The sequence below is a fragment of the Grampus griseus genome, assembly GCF_964374135.1.
Source record: "Grampus griseus genome assembly, chromosome: 8".
Taxonomy (NCBI): Eukaryota; Metazoa; Chordata; class Mammalia; order Artiodactyla; family Delphinidae; genus Grampus; species Grampus griseus.
This window is the reverse complement of record NC_139002.1, coordinates 85388602-85413765: the sequence shown is the minus strand read 5'-3', so window position 1 is coordinate 85413765 and position 25164 is coordinate 85388602. Positions and strand designations below refer to the sequence as shown.

The 25164-nt window shown below is 33.3% G+C and overlaps 1 protein-coding gene across 1 annotated transcript in view; it reads left to right on the top strand.

The window, feature by feature from the left end:
• Positions 1–25164, top strand: part of CSTF3 (cleavage stimulation factor subunit 3) — a 70176-nt gene that overhangs the window by 11603 nt on the left and 33409 nt on the right. The window contains exons 2-3 of the mRNA XM_082661263.1: positions 1991–2092; positions 2215–2310. Of these exons, the coding sequence (XP_082517389.1) occupies positions 1991–2092; positions 2215–2310 (198 nt within the window). The remainder of the gene's footprint in view (positions 1–1990; positions 2093–2214; positions 2311–25164) is intronic.

The following is a 25164-nucleotide window of genomic DNA, read 5'->3' as shown; positions in this document are numbered from 1 at the left end:
TGTGATACTTTTCCCATGCACAAATGTAAATAAACTTTAAGAATTAAGTTTACTCTTTTCAGAGGCTTTTAAAGAGCCTTCCTGGGCAAAGATACATTTCACTATATTTTCCAATGGTTCTTGTGTTTTTGTTTTTAATGTTTAAATCTTGATCTATCTGAAATTAATTTGGTAGAAAGGGTAAAATAGGAATTCAACTTTATTTTGATAGATACAGTTATTCTAGCACCATGCATTGAATAACCCAACATTCCGATTTGAAATGCCACCTTTATTATTTGCTGATTTTCCATATATCCTCTTTTTGAACCATTCTGATCTGGTGATTTATCACCATTGCAGTACTCTTTATTTGTCATTTTATGTTCTAATATGTGGGTGGGACCAGTGGTCCTCCTTTATTAAACTTTTCCAGTTTTAGTTTCTAAACTAAAGTAGTTTAAGCAAGCTACTTACAAAGCTCTTGTGTATTAGTTGAATATCCTAATTTTGATACAAAATTATATTAGTCTTTTAAAACATGGTTTTCTTTCCAAATAAATGTATACTTATCAGTGGTGGAAACTGATTTATTCCAAAGAAAAGTATACTTCTTCCAGGTAATTTTTTTCCCCTAGACACATGACTTGAAAATTTTTTTCCCAACTGCTATTTTGACAGAATTGCTTGGTGAAATATTAATTGCCACTAAGGGGAAAAAAAAAAGGAAAAAGAAAGGTATTAGGGGCAATGCTTCCCTCTCTATCCCCTCTTGAATGTTACTGATATTTATTGCCATACTGTGGATTTCAAGAAGTCCTACAAAAAAGGTAAAACCAAACTTAGTACAGATTAACATTTATCTTAATTTTTTGAGTATCACTTTCTTTTTGTGGCACACAGTAGTATTCTGAACAACAGTTTGAGAAGTAATACTTGTATTTATGCCTCAGGTCCTAGCTTCTCTTTTAGGTATTAATTTTTTAAGATTATATTTCTATAAGAAAAATAAAACTACCTTATTAAAGAGTTTAGAAAATATTAAAAGGGGGGGGGGAACTCACCTGTACTTCTACCACCTATCACCCAGACATGACTACTAAATATTCTAGTACAATCTTTTCAATCTGTTTTATTGTGGATTTCTTTTATAGTTTTCATTATGCTGTATATACACTTTGTAAATCATGCTTTTAAAACTTTCATATCAAAAATAAAATTTCCGTGTCATTTCTTGCTTTTTCTTTGTGGTTCAGGATAAATTCTGTATAGCAGTGTTTCTCAGTGTTTCTCAGTTGGTCCAGGGACCCTGTGGGTTCCCAAGACTTTCAGAGGACCTGTGAGTTCATACTGTTTCATAATAGATTTAAGACATTATTTGCGTTTTTCACTGTTAATCTCATGAGTCTACAGTGGAATTTTTACATGAGTTGATATTGCAGAAGGTTGAATGCAGAAGCAGATAAGAAAATCCAGCTGTATTTTGAAGTCTGACGTTATATAGATTTGCAAATATATGTAACATGATCTCGCTGAATTTTTAAAGTTATTTTTCATTAAAATGTTAACATGTAAATAATTTTATTGTTATTTGTACACGAATAAATATCTAACATTTTTCTCAGTTTTCATTTCTAATATGGTAAATCCTGAAATAACCCACATGAACAAAAGCTCCTTGGTATACTCAAGGGTATAAATAAAAGGGGTCCTGAGAATACAAAGTTTGAGAACTGCTGCTCTATATTATTTCATGTAAAAGATGGGTTTATTTAAGTTTTAAAAATGTTTTTTAAAAGTATGTGTTCACTTGATTTTGTTATTATGCAAGAGATTTATGATAAGATAGTATATATAGATTATAGGAAACACAGGCCTCTTTTATAAGAGGACATTTTTATGCTTTGTACTGTGATACTGCATCTGGGGGCTGATATGTTGTGCTTGAATTAAATTAGGCCTGAGATTTTTAAAACAGTAACTTCAGTTCATTGTTTTTTTTTCTCCCTAGGCAGCTGAGTATGTCCCAGAGAAAGTGAAGAAAGCCGAAAAGAAATTAGAAGAGAATCCCTATGACCTTGACGCTTGGAGCATTCTCATTCGAGAGGCACAGGTTTAGTGATATAGGATTACATTTCCTTCTCTATGGGTCCAATCACACTACTTGGTTCTGCAGTAAATAATACATTTATAATCCTAACATTGTAAATGCTGTTTATTGGTTTTCAATTTTAGAATCAACCTATAGACAAAGCACGGAAGACTTATGAACGCCTTGTTGCCCAGTTCCCCAGTTCTGGCAGATTCTGGAAACTGTACATTGAAGCAGAGGTTAATATTTTATTTTATTTTTTCTTATATAGCTTTTGATGGGAATTGCAACATACACTATAGTGATAGAAAACAAATTAGGAACATAGATAGCACAACTAGGACAAGGAGGATTTAAAATGTCTCTTGCCTTTATTTTGTAAAATAGGTATGAAGGAGTAATTAAAATGAATTTTTGAAATTTCGGTCTTTACAAGCTGATGATTGTTGCATTTTGGAGTTGCAACAACATTAAAACAGTTTCAATGGTATTGGAGTGCTTTAGCCTTTTATTTACTTGTCATGTGTCAATTTATTGCCTCCTGTGTCATTTATTTAGAACTCATTTTTCTTTTTATTCCTATTTACAAACTAATATGAACGGTATTATAAGAAAATACAGAAATGTTAACTTAGTTTCATAGGGTATTTTGAGTGTCTCTGGTTAAATGAAACCTTTAGGTGAAAAATTATTTTCGATTTTAATTTTGTGAAAATGCATGGTTTGTCAATAAATGTAAGCACTTCAATAATTTTAAAAAACGTTTTTCTATAGGATAAAGTTTACATTATACAGGAATAAGCTAATACGAACTCAAACCTATGTAATCATAATTTACCCAATGATACTTTTTGTTTTTTTTCTTTCTAACTCTCTTGAAATTTGAAGTCAGGCATGTTTATTTTAAAGAGTAAAGGCCCCATTCTTGGTTATGATTAGAAGGGAAATGTTCATTTTTGAAGACCGGAATTAGCAATCCAGATGATAATAAAGTGTGAATGTATCGATAACAGTTGGCACCAAGTAGTCATTTTTCAGGTGATATATTAATGAGATGTAAGGGGTAAGATGGGAATAGTTGATATCCCCATTAAGCTGAAAATGATATCCATTTCTTTTTATGACTTAAGAAGTATTCTTATTTGAGTATTAATTTTGTAATATAAATTCTCAACATAATCAAGTACACTGCAGCCTCGTCATAACATATTCCACAGTAGCTGAAATTTGATAACATGTGGGTCTGTTTTGGACCTATCAAAGGGCTTTAGTCATCAGCAGTACTGACTTCAACACAACACAGTGTCACCTGTGATGTGTCCCTCAGAAATGGACCCAACCAATAGCAGATTTAAATTGAGGCTACAGTGTACTCACTGTATTTGTGCTGTAGTTTATATTGTATTACTTTGGGAGGCGGGGAATTACTGGACAATAGCAGGAACATTGTGTGTGTGTTAAATTTTTTCTGTGTGGTTGTGTATGTGGTATGTGTGTTTGTGTGTTTGTATGTGTGAGAGAGATTGTACCTTATGTGGAGTCTGGTTGTGGTTTTGGACCAAGAGCATATCCTTAAGGTTTTATCACTTATCTTTTGGGACCATTTCCTTCCTTTAGTATATCTAATCATCAGAGTAGACTGTCATGGAATTCACCAGGTGAGTGAATAGGCCTGTCTGAAGTGTGCTGAAGCCAGGATCACCTGTACTTGGTCTTCATTCCAGTTTGACTTTACATATTAGCTTATATGCAGGCTCATCAGAAATTAACATAATTGGTACATGATAGTTTTTGTATAATGAAGTGGTACGTTCTGAGTTTTAGAAGTTTCTTTCAGTTTCTCAAATATTCAGGTATTATTCATGCATTTTATTATAGCATAAGTGAAACTGAAATTGGCTGTTAGATACTGCATTCTGTAAGTATAAGCACAGTGAGTCTGTTTCTCCCATTTCCTAGCTAAAAATACAAACTGCATTCTAAAAAAAAATTCTGAGACCAGATGTTATGCCAGAGGGCTGAAAGTTGTCTAAATAACAGACTCATTTCATGTAATATTTCAGAGCTGTTAGCAGTTGCCTGATTGATTTAGTTGGTAATGTTTGCAGTTTCACACGCATACACACACAAATATGAATGTATGTATAAAACACCTTTTGAGAAAAAAATGGTAAAGAATATATATGTGTGTTTTATAAATTTTATATTTCTGGTTTAGGAATTAAGATGTTAAATTGAATGCAAATTTTAAAAATGCATATCCTGAGCTATGTTTTCCTCTTTCTTAATTTGCTCTTTATTTGCACAATTGTACTTTGTTTAGCCTGTGAGGGGCTAAAGTTTTCTTTGGCCGTATCACCCAATGTGGCCTTTAATATTTCTGAAGAAGACATATATTTATAATACATTAAAATCTGAAGTAATAATAAGAATGTCTTTAAAGATAATACTAACAGTGTTTACATAACATCCTGTATGCACTCTCAAGAAAATAAAGTTTTGTTAATACATTTGTTGTAACTCAGTACTTCATGGTGGGAAAATTGTTTTATGTTCAGTTAAACCAGTGTGTGTGAGTCCAAATACATTTAGTTCCTTTCTAAGAGAAAATACATACATCTTTAAAAATGAGATAATTTGCTTCCCCAGAGAAATTTCTTGTAAATCCTACTTATGAACAAAGTGGCAAAGGAAGGGGGTGTGTTTTAGGGGTTTGGGGAGTAGGGGGGTTACTTTTAAACTTGAAACATCAATTGCAAATGGGAGCATATTCTAAATAATTTTTAGTAAAGAAGTTAATGACACCAGTCTGATATTTTTAATATTTGCCAGTATATCACCTTTTCTCATTTCTGAGCATTTAGCAATACTCCTTGCTAAAAAGCTACTTGTGTAAAATTTGAACTTTAAAATGTCATCCTTAAATCATTACCCACTTTTATTTTTGTTGCTTATTGGAGGTAAAATTCCCTTAGGACCAACGTCTATATATTTAAAACACATACATAATTTCAAAATTAAGCCAAATTACTTTAATGTTGTATATATTATATAGGATATAGGAGATCACATTTTGCCTCAACTGCTTGAAATTCTTTGCTTTCTTCTTGAATTCCAAAATGTTATTAGCCATATCATAAGAGCAAACAATTGTATGGCTCTTCTTAAAGTGATGCAGTATAGAGTCTAAATTGTTATGATATGAAAATAGTTTTGCTGCTGCTTGGTTTTAGTAAAGGAAACATTTTAATACATCTCTAGTTCATATACAGAAGTCTTAAATCTGCAGTACAATATATTTTAGAGTTTAAGAAATGGGAGTTTTTAAACACTAGAGTTAAGTGAAATACCCCTTTAGAGCCTAAGTGCTCTTTAAAGAACCCCTTTTTAGAGTGGTCAGAAGGGTCACTAAATATTAGCAAATTGAGAAAATTTATAGTTTTGCTACATTTTTTAAGTTGCCTTTCCCCTTTTGGTTTCTGTAGCTCTTCATGTAGCTAGGTAATCAATGTGACAGCATACTGTAAGCTACAAATAACTTAGTGTTAGAAGTAAGTTGTTTTGAATTGGGCCACATTCATAAGAAATTTTCTTATGAAAGGATGATTTTTTTTTATTGTTAGCCGAAGGAGAAATGAAGAAGGTAATGCTGCTGGTAATAGCAACAATGTATCTTGCTGTCTGTGAAAGCTGTAATTCTTTAATAAAAGTATGTAGAGAATTGATTGCCTTTTATTAAAAACTTTTTAATGTGAATCCTTTTCTTATAAATACTGAGTTGTGACGTACATATTTCAGTTTTTCAAAATAACCTTTCTACTTGGGAAAAATGACTTTTAAAAATACCTTTCTTCTTGGAAAATGGAAGTGAACTCAGGATGGAACATGGGTGACCTAAATTGAAATAAACTTCTCCACTGTCAATACTGTTTTAATTCCTCTAAGTAACAGTTTAAACTACTGTATTATGTTTTGTATATATTGAGCAATGTGATTTTTAAATGCAGGAAAAAATTTTAATTATATAGATTTCTTTTCTATACTTCAGCTTGCAATCTTTTTTTTAAAAAATCTGTACTCTTTTCTTATAGATCTGCTCTTTTCCTGTTTGTAATAAATGTTGGTCCATGTCTGTGTGATTATTCAGATTTTTCTCTAAAATGCAATATGCTTTTTAATCTATAGTTTCTTAAATGCATGTATAAATGCAGTGTAGGGGTATAAAAGAAAACAAATTTTGCAAACACTGAAGTGAGTGATCAAATATCTGAAAGTGATATGGATAATTACATACTATTTTTAAAACAAAGGAAATATTTCCATTTACTGTTTTAAGTAGTAAACTTCTATTTTAGGTCTTACTGAACTATCTCATCCCATTCATTTTCCCTTCCATTATTGTAGCACAGATGTTTAGGTTTTTGTCACTTCCACTAACATGATCTGTACATTTTTTTCCTTGGAGCCTTTTCTTTTCACCCCAGGCTTTGCAAAATAAAACTATTTGCAAAAAGACATAGATAATTCAGATAACAAAATTTCTCTTAAAAAAAAAATCTTGTTTTTTTATTCTTTATGTCTTCTAGGTAATTTGTTTTATGTGAAGTGTAGCCCTTTATTTTCAGGCAAAATCTTGTACTAATCAACCTGATCATTTTTATATTTCTTTATAAAACAAATTTATAATCATTGAGTCACTTATAAGAATATTGGGAAAAAAGGTTCATTTTTTCCCCCTCTTCAAAGACTCTTAAAATTTTTAGCCAGGCTTTTTTATATTCTGTTTTTGTGTATCTAATAAGAGTTATGGTATATTCTGAAAATCTGGAAAAGCCATCTCTAACCAGATTTTTTTAAGTGTATACGTTCCAAAATTTGTTGTGAAACATAAAGAGCTATTTTTATCATGCAGTTTGAGGTTTCCCTGTGGCTAGTAGCTTAGCCTAAATTTCTTGGGCATTTATGGAATAACATAGTAATATACAATGCCAAGTAATTAGTGTTTTAAATTACCGGGGGTTGTAGTCAGTAAGGTCTTGGGGGATTAATCTGCTATACAACCCCCTGGACATCCCAAGCGATACTCATTAAAGGTAGGCTCCAACATGTGGCATCCATGAATAAACACAAACTCCCCTAAGCCTTTTATACTGCTGTGGAGTTAGAAACCTCCATATTTGGAAACAGAACTAACCCTAACATGAAAAGCCTTTTTTAGGGTGCTCTGTGGTTTTGGTTCCAACTTTGAGCATAAGGGAACCTGGTGGCAATTAATTGACTTTCTCTTAAAAGACAAAAAGGCCTCATAAAGGCTCAAGCGTTTTCTAACGGGTTAGTGTGTGCTTTCAACTTGCAAACAGCTGTTCCTTTTAAATGAAATGAGTCTGGCGCAAGGCATTTCCAAGAAATGAAGATGTCTGAAATAATACTAGTGATGTCTATGAAAAGCTGCACTTCTAAATGTGGACAAGAATGCATTTATTTGCTTGTAAATAACTTCCTTTTTAAACTTTAACTTTTATTACTAAACATTTTTACTCTTAGCAACTTTGGAGCAGAAAACAAGTAGTCGGTTAGTATAATGGCATAATAAATTCTGTATAAAATTTTCCCCCACGTATTCAGAATCTGCAGCAAATTCAACAAAATGGTGAATGTTTGCTTTGAATACAACCTGTTGAGAAACTAACCGGCTTTTCTAAAGCTCAGGAAAGCATAACCTGGGGTAAGTTTTACCATTTTGTATGCTAGGAAACCTCCAAAGAAAAATTTTCTGTTTGGAAATGTTAAGTGATAGTTCTGAAAACAGAGTCTGATGTCAAGGACAGTACTGAAATGTTGTTTTGGAATAATTACTTTGAAATGTAAAAAGGTCCAAAGATAAAGTCCCAAAGCTATTCTTAATCTTCCTAATACTTTTTTATTCATGTTACAGAACATGTTCAGTTACAACCTTTTTTTTTAAATACAAAGTTTTAGCTCTAGCATATATAGATAACATTATTATAAGTCTTTAAAGATTCCTGTATATGGGAAACGGTCTTTTTTTTTTTTCTCTCTTTCAGTTTATTGAGATACAATTGACATGCAGCATAAGTTTAAGATGTACAACATAATGATTTGATATATGTATGTATTGTGAAATGATTACCACAGGGTTTAGTTAGCGTCCATTACCTCACATAATAACAAGGGAAATGGTCTTATATATATTTTTTACATCTTTATTGGAGTATAATTGCTTTACAATGGTGTGTTAGTTTCTGCTTTATAACAAAGTGAATCAGTTATACATATACATATGTTCCCGTATCTCTTCCCTCTTGCATCTCCCTCCCTCCCAACCTCCCTATCCCACCCCTCCAGGCAGTCACAAAGCCCGAGCTGATCTCCCTGTGCTATGCGGCTGCTTCCCACTGGCTTACACATGCATAAAGCAGGGGGCTAAGCTAATTCATCTTTCAGCTCTAAATTTGACTTAAACCTAATATCCATTTTGACTTTAAATATGTAATACATACATAGCCATAGTCTGTTGAATTAAAAAAATTTCAAGAAAACCATCATCATGAAATAGCACTCTTTTTTTCTTCAAATTGAATACAGAAATTGTCATCAATATAAGACAAACGTTACAGAAATCGTCATCAATATAAGACAAACGTTACAGAAATCGTCATCAATATAAGACAAACGTTACAGAAATTGTCATCAATATAAGACAAACGTTACAGAAATTGTCATCAGTATAAGACAAACATAAAATGGTCTTATATTGACTATGGCTATGTATGTATTACATATTTAAAGCCAAAATGGATATTAGGTTTAAATCAAATTTAGAGCTGAAAGATGAATTAGCTTAGCTCCCTGTTTTATGCATGTGTAAAATAAGTCAAGAGATTGTTATCCCTTAGAGCCAAAGTTTGCAAATAACATAACTTTAGGATCACCTGGGAAGCTTTTAAAACATTCAGGCTTTGTAATTATTATTCCTGCATTGCTGACTCAATCTCCAAAGGATGGACATGTGGGATCTGTTATTTTTAGGTGTTTCTGGTAGCCAGTTTTGGTAATCGAGGTTTTCTTTAGAGGGCAATAATTGAATCTTATTGCCATGAGTATATTTCATACCTGGCAGAATACTCCCTATACTTGTCTGGAGTATAAAGTGATTGTTCTTTTGACTATACCATGTTGTGGTTTATCAATCAGTATATAGTCAATCAAGAAGTAATCTTTAGAGGTATCTACAATTTGCTTGGTAGTATTTTTGACAGTGTGGTAACTATTAAATCTGCAGTCAGGTTTTGGGTTGCGTTTTTGAACTTGGTCAGTTTTATTTATTTATTTTTTTGAACTTAATTTTATTCCTGGGTTTGAAGCCTGATTTTCTAACTCCATAATCTTTTTATTTTAAACACAATATAATCACCTACGTCCCAAATTCTAAGAATCAACTTGTAAGGAAGTCTCATGTGTTAAGAGAGGGCCACTTAAGCTGTGGCTTAAAAGGATTACTGCAGGAACTCCCTGGCAGGATCCAATGGTTAAAGCTCCCTGCTTCCACTGCAGGGGGCACGAGTTTGATCCCTGGAGGTTCGATCCCTAGTCTGGGAACTAGGATCCCACATGCCGTGCAGCATGGCCCCCAAAAAAATGATTACCGCAGCTTTTTTTGATAGCTCTTACCCTTACTTCTGAGAATTTTTAAACATATGAATACCACATCTTCATATTTTCAGATTATTAGCTAACATCCATTCATTTAATTAGTACTTGAGTCTTTGTAATATAAAAGACTTTCTCATTCTTTTGGGGGGTGAAAATGGATTGTTGTCACAGAGTACCATTCATTATTTCTAGCTATTTCTGTAGTTCAGTTTCGATTCATTTCTAAATTTTTCATTACACAGATGAGTGCGTTTAACTCATGTCCCTTTATTTAAAAAATTTTTTTTCCTTAGTGGCTTTTTTTTTTGCGGTACACGGGCCTCTCACTGTTGTGGCCTCTCCCATTGTGGAGCACAGCCTCCGAACGCACAGGCTCAGCGGCCATGGCTCACGGGGCCCAGCCGCTCCACGGCATGCGGGATCTTCCCGGACCAGGGCACGAACCCACGTCCCCTGCATCGGCAGGCGGACTCTCAACCACTGTGCCACCAGGGACGCCCCCTTAGTGGCTTTTGATAGTTTTTAAATGAAATGTTATTTTTTAATGGTATTTTTAGTATTTCTAGTTAATGTCTATTCTCAAGAGAGTTGGCTCTTTCCAGCTATAACTGAGAATTTTGCCACCAATGATATTTATAAAAGTACTCAAGTAATATCCAAATTTCATAAAACTTAAATGTCAAAAATGACATTACCTTAACAGAACAGCTGGTGAAAGTGTAGACTGTCATAGAAGAGCTTAAAAGTATTTGGGGAAGATTGCCAACAGAATAACTTGGTTTCCTGTATTGTCTATACATTTATTTTAATTCTTTGATCCACCATTTCCTTTGATTACCAGTTTTAACTATTGTGTAATAAGTGATTTTTTTTAAGGTTTTGTGGTTCTATTAGAATGTTAATAGGTGAGAAAATGCTTAAAACATATTCATTGTTTAGATTATCATTCTTTTAGATTAAAGATTCAGATTATATGTCCATCACTTAACCTGATTGACCAGTTTTTCATATCTGACATAAACTTTATCAGTTCTGTTTTTCGTGAACCGTAGGGGATTGGGTTGCATACATCATGACATCAGTGTATTTGCTAATAACAAAGATATTCTCGTATGTAAAGAAACTTATGAAACCCAGGAAATTTTACATTAATAGAATTTTAATCTGCAGTCTGTTTTCTTCTTTAATTATTGATCTAATAATGCCCTTTAGAGCAGTTTTCTTTTAAATCAGAATCTAATCCAAGATCATTGTATATAGTTGTCATTCCTCTCCAGTCTCCTTGGATGTTGAACAGTTTCTCAGTCTTAAATTTGATATTTCCTCATTAGATTCAGGTTATATACAGTATAGCTGAAAAGCTACAAATGGTTGTGTGTCCTCTTCAGAGACACGTGACGTTCATTTACCACTTACTGATGATGTCAGTGTTGACCATTTTCTCCACTGTGTAGTTACTGTTTTTACTTTTGTAACTAATAAAATAGCGGGGAGATATTTTGAGACTCTGTAAAAATCCTGTTTCTCAACAACTGCCCACTCAATTTTTAATCTATTATGATTTTTGCCTGAATCAGTGATGTTTTTCTGACATTATCTAGGGTTTTTCAGTGTATTTATTGTTGAATATAAATACGTACTTAAAGTTCAAGCTTATTTGTATTTGAAAACTCTTGTAAGGTACTAGCTTCTCCTTGCCCTCATTTTTTTTTCTTTTGAACAGCTTACTAATAGTTAGAAAAGAGGATGATTTACAAGATTCGTGCATTTTATGATTGTAGCAAGTTTTCCAAATATAAAATCATATATTCTGCCAGTAATACTTTTAAATTCTCTCACAAATCATAAGGGGAAGATTAAAAATTTGCTCCCCAACTCATACAGAAACTTAACTGGTTGTATATTTTCATAACAATCATTGTAGGCTATGGGAAATAAATATATTGATTTACTTAGTTGACCAAATGGCAAATTATTTCATGTAAGAATTAATACGTGTTTTAAAAGTCATGAGATCTTTGATTTTAAAACAGGTTAAAAAGTGAGTGAAAAAGATCATTTGGATAAATGTTTGTGTTTGAAAATGCTATATTTTTCAAGTACTTATTTAAATTCTCAGTTGTTTGAGGTACAAATTAGAAAGTTAACACTTTAAAGGAAATAATTTCTCTATCAGCAGTTAAAGGGTGCTTAAAGCATGGGAGTGGTATTTTCCCCAAAGTAAGCTGTTCGGTTGTGCATTTAAGTTTCCCAGAGTTCACAGAATAGTTGATGAGATTTACACTTAAAGAACAGACATTCCAAATTGAAAGAACTTATTTATATATGTGTCTGTGATTTAATATTTTATAGTTAGTTGGGGTAGTTATTCGCTGTGTGTCTCAATGGCACGGTCAGAATTCTCCCCATTATTACTAAGACAGTGGCCTGATAATTTTTGCTAGTGTGGAAGGGATGTTTAAATAATTGTTAATTTATTTAAAGAATTGCAAGGAATTTGTAAATTTTACTCTACAAAGGACAGTGTGGAGGAATAGCAGTGACACAGAATTTGGAATCTGGTGACCTAGGATTTACTGCTTTTAGCTCTTCCATTGAATGAATGTGACCTTAGGGAAGCCATTAATTTTTCTTTCTTTTTTGCCTTCCCAATGTTTTATTATGAAAATTCTGAAACAAAAGTCAAAAGAATAATATAAGTATTACAGTAAATACCTATACACCTTCTTCCTTGATTCAATGTTATGTTTTGCCATACATGTTTATCTTTCTCTATACAAAGAATATTGTCCTACATAACCACAGTACCATTATCCCACTGAAAAGGAACAGTGTTCCAATATAATTTCATACCCAGCTCATGTTTATATTTTTTCAGCAGTCTCATATTCTTTCTAAAATGCCTTATTTCTCTGATGGATGAAATCACTTGTATTTTAACTTCTTATAATGGTCCTTCTGCTGGTGCCTTTTACTTAAATTTAACACAGATTTCATATTATTTCTCACTCTTGTTCCTTCCCCTTCCCAGTAGGAAAACTAATGTGAATTCAAGTGTTGTTTCCAATAATTTGTAAATTATGACATAAATGGAAACATCCCAGTATCGATTATAGACAAGAGCTGTCTTTATAACTATCCTGATACTAGAGAGTGGGATGGGAATTTTTTATATTTTTATTACTAAGAGGCAACTTATTTTATTCTAAATTTAACTATATTTGCAGTGAGTTAAAAGTTTTGAGGATCTTACCCAAAATATGCATAGGATTGTACTTGTTCTTAGAAATAAGCAGGTGTTTTTCAATTATATCACATTTTAAGTGTAGATCTACAAAACTACTAAATTTCATGAAAAAAATATTCTATATGCACGTTATTTGAGGAAAAGAAGAGTGTGTGAGGATGATATTTTTGGAGGTGAAATATTTTCTAGAATACATTTTTAGAAATAAAGAGTGCATTTAAAAAATCCATTGTTGGGCTCCCCTGGTGGCGCAGTGGTTGAGAGTCCGCCTGCCGATGCAGGGGACGTGGGTTCGTGCCCCGGTCCGGGAAGATCCCACATGCCACGGAGCGGCTAGGCCCGTGAGCCATGGCCGGTGAGCCTGCGCGTCCGGAGCCTGTGCTCCACAACAGGAGAGGACCACGTACCGAAAAAAAAAAAAATCCATTGTTGATTTTCAGTTGTTATTGAGAGTGATTGTTTTCTTTATTCTGATTACTTGCCTAAACAGTAATAGCTGAAAATAATTAGGCCTTTAATATATTCTGGGCACTGTGTTTAGTACTTTACATGGGATATCTGACTAATCACAGTTTACTTTTTGAAGTAGGTAAGTATTACCCCATTTTTTTCAAATGTTCAGCTTTTCTGAGATCTAGAGTTCTTAAATAGCTTTCCTAAGATAACAATACTAAAGTTTAAGCTACTGGGAAGTAAATAGGAAAGCTGCGGGCTTTATACTCAGATAATCTAATTCCTAGGTCTGGGCTCCTACTTACTAACCACTGTACTAACAACCTAAAGGACCTAAAACACAGTTGTAGAAATAGCTAAATAGTAGGTTCATAACTGAGTCCTTTTTTCTTTGCTCAAGTGTTTCTTGCATTCTTATTCAGCTATTAGGATTTGGGGGTACATTTGAAAAAATATGTATAATTGCCCCAAACCACATAAAATTGCTATGAATATTTTGGAAGATGGCATAGTACAATAACTAACACATAACTGCATCTTAGGGTTTGTATAAAATCTTAGTTCTAAAATTCTACTTTGCAAAATTCTGTTTTTACCCTTCACGGTTTTTAAACTTTTCTGCACTTTGTACTTGGTTCAGATTTCAAATAGTAGAAAGGAATTCTGAACACAAAAGCGGCAAATCTTAGCAATTCTGACCCTTTAAGAAATTTCTAAGATTTTTTTTTTTTTTTTGCGGTACGCAGGCCTCTCACTGTTGTGTCCTCTCCTGTTGCGGAGCACAGGCTCCGGACACGCAGGTTCAGCGGCCATGGCTCACGGGCCTAGCTGCTCCGCGGCACGTGGGATCCTCCTGGACCGGGGCACGAACCCGCGTCCCCTGCATCGGCAGGCGGACTCTCAACCACTCCGCCACCAGGGAAGCCTTAAGAATGTATTTTTTATATCTCTAAATATTTACATTCAGCATTAATGTGAGAATAAGAAATTTTACCTTTCGTTTCTGATTTAGCAATTAGGAGTTTTATTAGGATGGAATTTTCTCAAATCAAGGCCAAACTTTAGAATTTAGGTAAAGTATGTTACCTTTCAATCTGCTTATTGAACGGTTATCTCTATACTTTTCTTTCCATAGAAGTCTTGCAAAATAAGTTTTCTGATAGGACAGTCTATACTTTATTGTGATTTTGGGGGGGGGAGATCTTTAAAATGTTTGAAGTTAATGAAGCAAAACTTCATGAAAAAATAAAAATGAAAGATTAAAGGCAGGGAGCACAATATCTAGCTTCCTTTTTAAGAAAAAGTGAAAGAGGGTGTTAATTCCTGTAGTTAATGGGAAAATCACATTCATTGAAGATCAGCATTTCCAGTTATTTGAACCTTGTGGTTTATCAGACTTAGAAATTCAAGACATACTTTTTGAGTACCTCCCCAGACTATGTCACTGAAAACTGAAATATCTTCATGCATCTTCCTGATACAGTTCAACTGATTCTAAATAAACCATTATAATGTTATATCAATTTAAATTACTTACCTTATAAGAGAATTTAGCAGTTCTAAGTTTCCCACAATTGAAGAACTAGAAATTTCATATATTCTGTAATGCTTATTCTTTTTGGATAGGATGATACTTTTTGGATAGGAAGAAAAGTATAAGCTGTACTTTAACTTTTAGGAGATTCTGTGCAGATTGAAATATGCAGAATTCTGTTAGCAAGTCCTTTTGACAAGTAATTTTGCATGTGGAGTCCTTAAAAGTATCCAAAACAGTAGGTAGAATGAAGACTTACAGATGCCTGTTGATATATTTGCCTGGATTATATTCAGATAAAATTGCCTGAAGTGTTACACTGTTTTTCTGTATCACAATTGACTGTTGAATTTATGGATTCTGAAAAAAGTCATCTGGTGTATTTTCAGGCCCCACGCCATCTATATATTTTCATAAATTTTTATGTGGCTTCAGGTAAAAACATACATGAAAACACTTTCTTTCAGGTTCTTGCTTTCATTTTATATATCAGGGGAGGATGGAATTAACTTTGAAGTATCTACTGAGTAAATGCATGCTAGACACTTGGATGCTATGGACACATTAGTGAACAAATTTACAGTTTGGTGTAGGAGACAATTATAATACTGGGTGGTAGGTGCTCTGATTGAGAAAATATGGGGAGTGTATGTTAGGGTGGGTCAGGGAAATCCTCTAGAAGAACAAGACTTTTTTTTTTAACATATCTTTACTGGAGCATAAGTGCTTTACAATGGTGTGTTTCTGCTGTACAACAAAGTGAATCAGCTATACGTATACATATATCCCCATATCTCCTCCCTTTTGTGTCTCCCTCCCACACTCCTTATCCCACCGCTCTAGGTGGTCACAAAGCACCGAGCTGATCTCCCTGTGCTATGCGGCTGCTTCCCACTAGCTATCTGCTTTACATTTGGTAGTGTATATATGTCCATGCCACTCTCTCACTTCGTCCCAGCTTGCCCTTCCCCCTCGACGTGTCCTCAAGTCCATTCTCTATGTCTGCATCTTTATTCCTGCCCTGCCACTAGGTTCTTCAGTACCATTTTTTTAGATTCCATATATTTGCATTAGCATATAGTATTTGTTTTTCTCTTTCTGACTTCACTCTGTATGACAGACTCTAGGTCCATCCACCTCATTACAAATAACAATTTCGTTCCTTTTTATGAGGAACAAGACTTTCTAAATGGAAGTATGAAATTACACACAGAATCCCTGGCAAAGAGAAGCACTAGTGCTGAGGTCTCAATGAAAGGGAGAAAAAACATGATCTGAGAAGTTGAAACAGCTTGGTAGTTTTTAAGCTAAGTTTTGCTTCTAGCCCTTTGCAGTATTGTAAACAGATGACTTGTGACTATTTCATGAAAGTTTTCTTAATTACAAAAACACTAGCTCAATAGTTAATCTAGAATTGCAGCTAAGCTGTTAGGAAAATAGAGCTGGAAAAGAAGTATGAACATCTGAAATTTGATAATGGCTAGAATTATGTGAATGTAATTTTGCTCTAGGAAAACCATAAGTTGTGATATTTATAATTGTGGGCCTTTTTTAAAACTCAAATGCCTACAGAAATTTAGAAGTTAAGTGAGGGGAGGTTTCCTTTACAATTTTCAAAGAAAGTTGCATGTTGGTTAGAAATTCTCTTCGTTTCACTAATTTTTACTTTGTATTTGAGTCTTAAGAAAGTAATAGAGTTAAGAAGCTATGAAACCTTTTATTCTCTATAATAGCCTTCATATAGTTTGAGGAAAATGACATTAATTGACCAGAGTATTCATTTTGGAGGAGGAACAAAGCCTTTTCAAAGGGAGAAAATTAGTTATGTTTTATTGATAGGTTAGACTTGAGTAGTTACTCTGAAAAAGTTGGTTCCTAGAAAAATTTTTTCCATGAATAAAATCTGTTTTTACTAAATGCCAGTCCCAGGATACCACATTGTCAGTATGTCTAGTTTATCCAATAACATAGTTCCCAGATTGACTTCTGCACACACAAAAGATTGCTCATCTGTTACATGAATTTTATTAATGAAGAAATATATAGGACACTATCCTTTTATTTGGTTAAATACATAAGTTAATATGCAAGTGTGTACTAAAAGGGACAGTTACACCAAAGGGACAAAACTTTTTAAATACCACTTACACTTTTATTGATTATAGTATTGAGGATTGAAACTTGGTTTTGAATAAAACCTGAAACTCATGTTCTGATGTCTTGTGAATATTTTGGGAATGCTTAAAGACTGACTAAAATTTAGTGAAAGCACAAGAACTGGGTTTCAAACTTCTCTTTTTGATGAAAAAGTTTGTAAATTTCATTCTCTAAATTTTCAAAGTTTCGTGAAGTCCAAAAATATGTTAGGGAGGGTAGATTGCCTATCTATGGCAGTATGTTAAATTAATATGAGGAGGGAAGTATTAATAAGAATTGTATTGGTGTAATAATGATAATATTGTATATTTTAGAAAGACATTGGTATTATATGAAACAATGTTTTTATAGCAGTAAGTAGTTGAGAAATTATAATGGAACTTTGATCACTGAATTAGTGAGTTCTGGCTCTTGATTGGAATCTTCAAAAACAATAACCAGGGTCCTATTTCAAGTAGAAATTGAATATAGGTTTTTTTTAATGATACATTTTTAATGAATTTATATCTGTAAAGTAACATTTTTATATGTTTAAGAATCAGTTGTTTCTTAGTCATAAATTCAGATAGGTTGAAAAATTATTAGAAAATAAGTGTACAGAGTGAATACTAGGTTACCCACTTAAGTATAAAATTTTGTGCTTGATAGCTGCGTGATAGATAATTCACATAGTAAATAAAGTCTCTTCTTCAGTCACTCTGGCCTCCTTAAATATTCTAGACACATTCCCACCTCAAGGCTTTTCTTTACATTAGCTATTTTATCTGCTCTAAAGATACTTATCCAGATAGCTGCTTGGCAAAATCCCTTGCTTTCTTCAAATTTTTGTAAAAGTGTTATCTTCTCAGTGAGATTTGCTCTTGCCCATATTTTAAATTGCCACCCCCATTCCCAACACCTCAAAACTCATCCTTTCCTCTATCTTTTTCACCTATAGTGCTTACCTTCTAGTATACTGAACAGTTTACTTATTATAGTTTATATTTTATACATTGATATGTTTCAGGAATCTAGAACAATGCTTGGCACATAGTGGCACTCTAAATATTTGTTGGGTGAAAAATGCACAATGGAAAATAAAACTGAATTTACCATATTATTTTGCAACTTGAATTTTAATTTCTAAGAATTAGAGTGTGACATCAATTTATAACAATGTATTATTTTTCATCAAATTATACGTGGCCAATATCTTTACTGTTAACATAGGTTTTAAAAATGTCTCTACACTTTTTCTAAAACTACAAAGAAACTGTCCTTTTGAATTGTCTAATACCCTCAGCCATTTAAGTATTTTAGAATAAGCATCATTGACATTTAGAATTCTATCTTGATGTATGACCTAAAAGAAAGGTTTTTAAAGAATTATCCAATTTTAAAGAATTACAAAAGGGCATTACTAATTTACCTAGGATTTTGAAGTACCTTAAAAAAAATTGCTTGTTTGTAATTCTGAAATGCTTTCAGATAAAACTTGAAAACCTGGTATAGAAAATAAATGCCTGACTGGTTACAAGAAAGATTTAGATGTATATATTGAAGTAAAACTTCTGAGATATTTGTATGTGTATGTATGAGATAAAAACAGGAGTTTTCACAACTTGATTTATCAAATTTCACAGGTTGTTTGTCAAACTAGTAAAGCATAAACATTTTAATTCTTACCCACCCATTTTCACTTGGACTAATGTATATGTGCACAATGCCAACATCCAATTGATGAGTGGAAATTCTTTAAGACATCTAGATATTTAAAAATATAGAAAGTTCCTGTTTTAACTTAATCCATAAACTTTATATAGATTTATTTTTTAAAAAACAAGTATAAAAGGTGAATTACTCCAGCTTTTGTCCTTAAAAACAGTACTTCTGTGTTAAATGTTATTTATCATTTTACTTTTTGTTTTTGTAACTTTCACCCAAACTTCACTTACTTCGGCATGGCAAACATTAAGGGTAAAAAATTGCTGGTTTATAAAGTATTTCAGAGAACTGAATTACACTTACTTGGGAATTCTCCAATACATTAGAGGAAATATATTTGGTTTATTGAATTCTGTAATTTTCTTTTCTTTTTTTTTTTGGTACGCGGGCCCCTCACTGTTGTGGCCTCTCCCATTGCGGAGCACAGGCTCCAGACGCACAGGCTCCAGACGCGCAGGCCCAGCAGCCATGGCTCACGGGCCCAGCCGCTCCTAGGCATGTGCAATCCTCCCGGACCGGGGCACGAACCCGTGTCCCCTGCATTGGCAGGCGGACTCTCAATAACTGCACCACCAGGGAAGCCCCTGTAATTTTTTTAACCTTTGAAATTTAGTGTTTCAAAGAACATTGGATTTTTAAGTTTTTCGTTGCTTTTCAAGATAGTTTGCATACAGAGTTTTTTCCTAATTTTTTTGAAGCCAGATGTTAATAAAATACATTGAAGAAGATTTGGGTGATATGGTGAGCTTGGTTATTCAGATAAATGGTCTCACTGAAAACAAAGGCTTCTGGGCAGAATTTTAAAACGTCTTGAAGAACTGACAGCATAGTAAAAAATTACCAAGCCAAAACCTAACTGGAAAACAAACACACACACAAACAAAAATAGGAATGCTGGGAGATAAGCTGAGTTCCTAAACTGTTTTTACCCTAAGAGCCTTTGTCAAACTGGGAGAACTTGAGCTTCAATTTCAAATGCTTATAGGAGTTCAGGAAGCAAAAGTCAAAGCCCAAGTCTTGCCCAACAGGACACTCTCTTCCTCTAAAGCTGTGTGTAGGTAATACTCAGGATGACAGTGAACCAGAAATAAATCTGTGCTGCCTTATTAACCCTAGAAGACTGAGGAAAGTTGGTGTGGTCCTGAGCAGAGCAGAATGGGGAAGTCCTGGGATGTTTCAACAAGTTGGCACTTACATGGATTTGTGGTCCAAATAAACATCACTTGGGTGGTTAAAAAATTTTTTGAACCATGCATGTAAGGTGGCCTCAACCTGTATTATGCTACTAGGTGCCTGATAATCTTTCTCAGACTTTTTCTGGAGGAATGCACCTTCATCCTAAGCCACAGAAGAATATCCACGAATATTTTTCTAAGGAAAAGGAGTTTGCTTGTTAAAAACTAATCGTAAAAAAAACAGATACAGCAGAAACAGGTCTGCAAAGACTTCAAAGACTAGAATTAAGATGGAATTAGGTTAATAACAGATTAGACACAGGTGAAGAGAGAATTGGAGAATTGAAGAAATCCAGATTGGAGTTTAAAGAAACAATGACATAGGAAATATGAAAGGATTAAGGCCACAACGGATAGAGTGAAAATGTGTCTAACTGAAGTTCCAGAAGTAGAGGAGAGAGATTGGGCAGAAGCACAATTTGAAGAGATAAATACTAAGAATTTTTTTTAGGGTGATTAAATGAATTCAGCAGATTCAGGATGCTTAATGAAGCCCAAACAGGATTAAAAAAAGAAAAATTCCCATGTAGACACAGAATGAAACTACAGAAAAACAATGAAAACCAAACCCATTTCAGAAGCAGCTGGAAACAAAAGGACAAATGGCCTTCAAACGAATGGCAGTTAGGTTGACAGCTTCCCAAGAGCAACAGTAGAAGCCAGAAGACAATGGAATTGCCTCCTCAGTTTACTTAAACAAACCTGTCAAAAGTTCTATACGCAGGAGAAAAATCCTTATGGGGGTGAACAAAGACATTATAGGTGAGGTCAATAAAATAACATTGTCAAAGTTAAATATGTATTTTTTTTGATAGGTAAAAAGTGGGTTTATTTAGAGAAATACACTCCACAGGCAGAGTGTGGGCCATCTCAGAAGGCAAGAGGCCACATATGTATTTTTTGACATTTCCCATTATAGTATATAACTTCCTCAAAGTAAAATAAATATATACGTATATAAAGAATATTCTTGTTTCGGTAGTATCCACTGGATTACTCAATATTTTTCTTAATAAGATTCTCCCTCCAAAGTCATTCTTTTCCAATGAAAGTTCTCATAGATGAAAGGACTTTTGTTAGAATTGTAATTCATGTTATATTTTTACCTTCGTTTTTTTGAGGAAAATGATTATGAATTTTATTTTTATTTTAATTTATAAATTGGTAAATCTTATTTGATTGGTTTAGTGCCAGAAGTTTATAAAGATTGTGGCATGCAACAGATTTTTTGTTTTTTTAATTTTTAAAGTAATTTATTTTTTTATACAGCAGGTCCTTATTAGTCAGCAGTTTTATACACATCAGTGTATACATGTCAATCCCAATCGCCCAATTCATCACACCACCACCACCACCCCCCTGCCATTTTCCCCCTTGGTGTCCATACGTTTGTTCTCTACATCTGTGTCTCAATTTCTGCCCTGCAAACTGGTTCATCTGTACCATTTTTCTAGGTTCCACATATATGTGTTAATATATGATATTTTTTCTCTTTCTGACTTACTGCACTCTGTATGACAGTCTCTAGATCCATCCACGTCTCTACAAATGACCCAATTTTGTTCCTTTTTATGGCTGAGTAATATTCCATTGTGTATATGTACCACATCTTCTTTAGCCATTCGTCTGTCGATGGGCATTTAGGTTGCTTCCATGACCTGGCTATTGTTAATAGTGCTGCAGTGAACACTGGGGTGCATGGGTCTTTTTGAATTATGGTTTTCTCAGGGTATATACCCAGTAGTGGGATTGCTGGGTCATATGGTAATTCTATTTTTAGTTTTTTAAGGACCCTCCATACTGTTCTCCATAGTGGCTGTATCAATTTACATTACCACCAACAGTGCAAGAATGTTCCGTTTTCTCCACACCTTCTCCAGCATTTGTTGTTTGTAGATTTTCTGATCATGCCTATTCTAATTGGTGTGAGGTGATACCTCATTGTAGTTTTGATTTGCATTTCTCTAATAATTAGTGATGTTGAGCAGCTTTTCATGTGCTGTTTGGCCATCTGTATGTCTTCTTTGGAGAAATGTCTATTTAGGTCTTCTGCCCATTTTTGGATTGGGTTGTTTGTTTTTTTAATATTGAGCTGCATGAGCTGTTCATGTATTTTGGAAATTAATCCTTTGTCCATTGATTCGTTTGCAAATATTTTCTCCCATTCTGAGGGTTGTCTTTTCGTCTTGTTTATGGTTTCCTTTGCTGTGCAAAAGCTTTGAAGTTTCATTAGGTCCCATTTGTTTATTTTTGTTTTTATTTCCATTACTGTAGGAGGTGGATCAAAAAAGATCTTGCTGTGATTTATGTCAAAGAGTGTTCTTCCTATGTTTTCCTCTAAGAGTTTTATAGTGTCCGGTCTTACATTTAGGTCTCTAATCCATTTTGAGTTTATTTTTGTGTATGGTGTTAGGGAGTGTTCTAATTTCATTCTTTTACATGTAGCTGTCCAGTCTTCCCAGCATGCAACAGTTTGTTAAAGTAAATGTTGACTTTCAGATTTTTACCCATCTATATTACTTTAATAATCTTATTATTAAATGTTATAAATACTTTATAAAACACTTTAAGTAATCTTGAGTGACATCAATGTCTTGTTCCATTAGTTAACATCCATTTTTAGGTTTGAAAATTATCTAAGTAAGTTAAAATTTTATGGTAGTACTTCTGTACTTTGTTTTATCAGTTTGTGTTATGGTTGACTGTTTCTTTTGCAAATGCTTAAACTCTACTAGGTATTTAGATGTTGCAAAAATCCTTTGCCTTAAAAAATACTGTGAATTAAATAGTTTAACAATATTATACATCTTAATATCTGTATGCATAATACATGTTCTATTACTTGTATACATTTTTAAAGTATTTGGATTTTTTTTAAGAATTGATGGTTAAATACAGAAATATGTTTAAACATGAGAGAAGCCCCAAAAGGTTATATATTATCTAAAGAGTTTTAAAATACATATTTGTATATTTTAAAATATGGTTCAAAAACCCAAGATATGAAAGGGACCTACAGGGAAAAGTTTTTCATCTATCCATCCTTGAGTCACCCAATTCCCCTCCCCAGTGGAAAATGTTCAGCTTATTTTTTTCCTCTCCTTTTACATGAACAGTTGCCTCTTAGGTTTTGTTTTATACCTTGCTGTTTTTCTTTTTTGCTTAACAAAGTAAATTTTAGAGAGTGTGTATTTTTTTTTTTACAAGTACTTATTCCTTATTTTGTTTAATCTGTCTTCTGCTGAAGGACATTTAGGTTCCTCCCAAACTTGTTTTATTACAAACATTACTGCATTGAATATATGTGTACATGTCATTTCCATCTGTAAATATATCTAGGTTATTCCTAGATGAGGAATTGCTGGATCAAAGAGTATGAGGGATTTTTTTTAACCAAATTGCCTTCCACAGAGGTTGTAATAATTTGAAATCCCATTAATAATCCTTGATATTGAAAGTACACTTCCTCACAACTTGTTAATTCAATATATTATTATACTTTAAAATTTTTGCCAGTATTCATAGGTAAACAATTATAATATCAGTATGGTTGTGATTTACATTTCTCTTATGTATGAGATTGAACCTGTTTTTATACATTTAAAGTCCCTTTAGATTTCTTTTTTTGAGACTTGATCTCCTTATTCCATTTTTCTGTTTTGTTTTTTCTTATTTGCAGGAACATTATACATTAGGGGACTTAAGGGAAACTTAACTTTAGCATGATTTGCTATTTATAAGTTCAGGTAATTTTAATATAGCATTTAAATAGTATGTTATCTTTATTGTTTATGTTGTTTTTCTCAGTATCAGACTGGAAGGAATGATAAATATGCTCTCTGAGGTGAAAGACCAATACTTTCATTTGTTACTTTGGTGTTCATGAGTTGCTTTAAATAATTTTCTTTCAAATGTTTTGTGCTTAGATTTTCATATAGTTGATCAACTCTATAATTTCCCACTTAAGTATTACGTTTGCAAATTATTTTTCTCATACATGTCTTGAACTTTTTATATTCTTGCAACTCAGCATTAGAAATATATGAGGAGACTTGAATACCCATATGTAATAATAATAGTTTTAAGTAGATTTTATAAGTGTATATTTCTGTTGCTAGTTATATATTTTTTCCCTTAAGTTGATTTGCCTATATTTTTGAAGGAAAATCTTGATTCACAGTACAGATTTTCTTGAGCTATTCAGTGTCACTGAAAATAGTAGGCATCAAAATCATGAAGCCATCTTTCAAGAATGATAAAGAGCTCCCTTTGAAGTGAGTCTTATGTGTAAGGATTATATTTGTACTACTTATTTAACATTAAATATTTTTAAACTAGTTTTCTCAATGGTCAGGTAAATACTTCATAAAATCTGGTTTTCGAACATGCATGCCCTCCTATCCAGCAATGTATCTCAACTGTAGCAATTTGAAAGTCCATCCTTAGAGTATTGTGTGCATATTGTGAGATAATGAGGGAATGTGGGAAGGAGGATAGAGCAATGGTCTTGTCCCTGTCCTGTCTTCCTTTAGGTTTAGGGAGTGATTGGGAAAGGGCTGTTAGGAGTTCGACTTCTTTGAGAAGCAGTATTAGGAAATTTTTTATTTTCCTGTTATTTTTTACATGTCACAGCTTTCAATAATCTGACATCCCCACTAACCTGTTACACAAAGCCTGGACAAAATCAGACCTGTATATTAGGATCCATTATTAAGAATGGGCATGTGTTTATTAGATTATAGGAGCCTTCCTCCAGACTTCATTTACCAGCTAAAGTAACAGCATCTTGATCCAGAGCTTGCTCTTCAGGTTTTTTTCCCCTTCAACTTTCTTTGCATTTCTGTCACAGCACAAGGAGGGAATTCCAATATAATCTTTATTGCAATCTTGTCTACTGAAACCTTAATGGCAGTGTTCTATATAGAATTTGGACTTAATTCTTTACTTTAGGTGATACCACTTTGGAAAATGTCATCACAAACATATGTCTGGAGGAGATAAAAAGTGAAATATAAACCAAACATTTCAAACTATATAAAACAAATTCCAGAGAACATAGTGCATGCTTTCTTGATAAGCCTTTAAATAA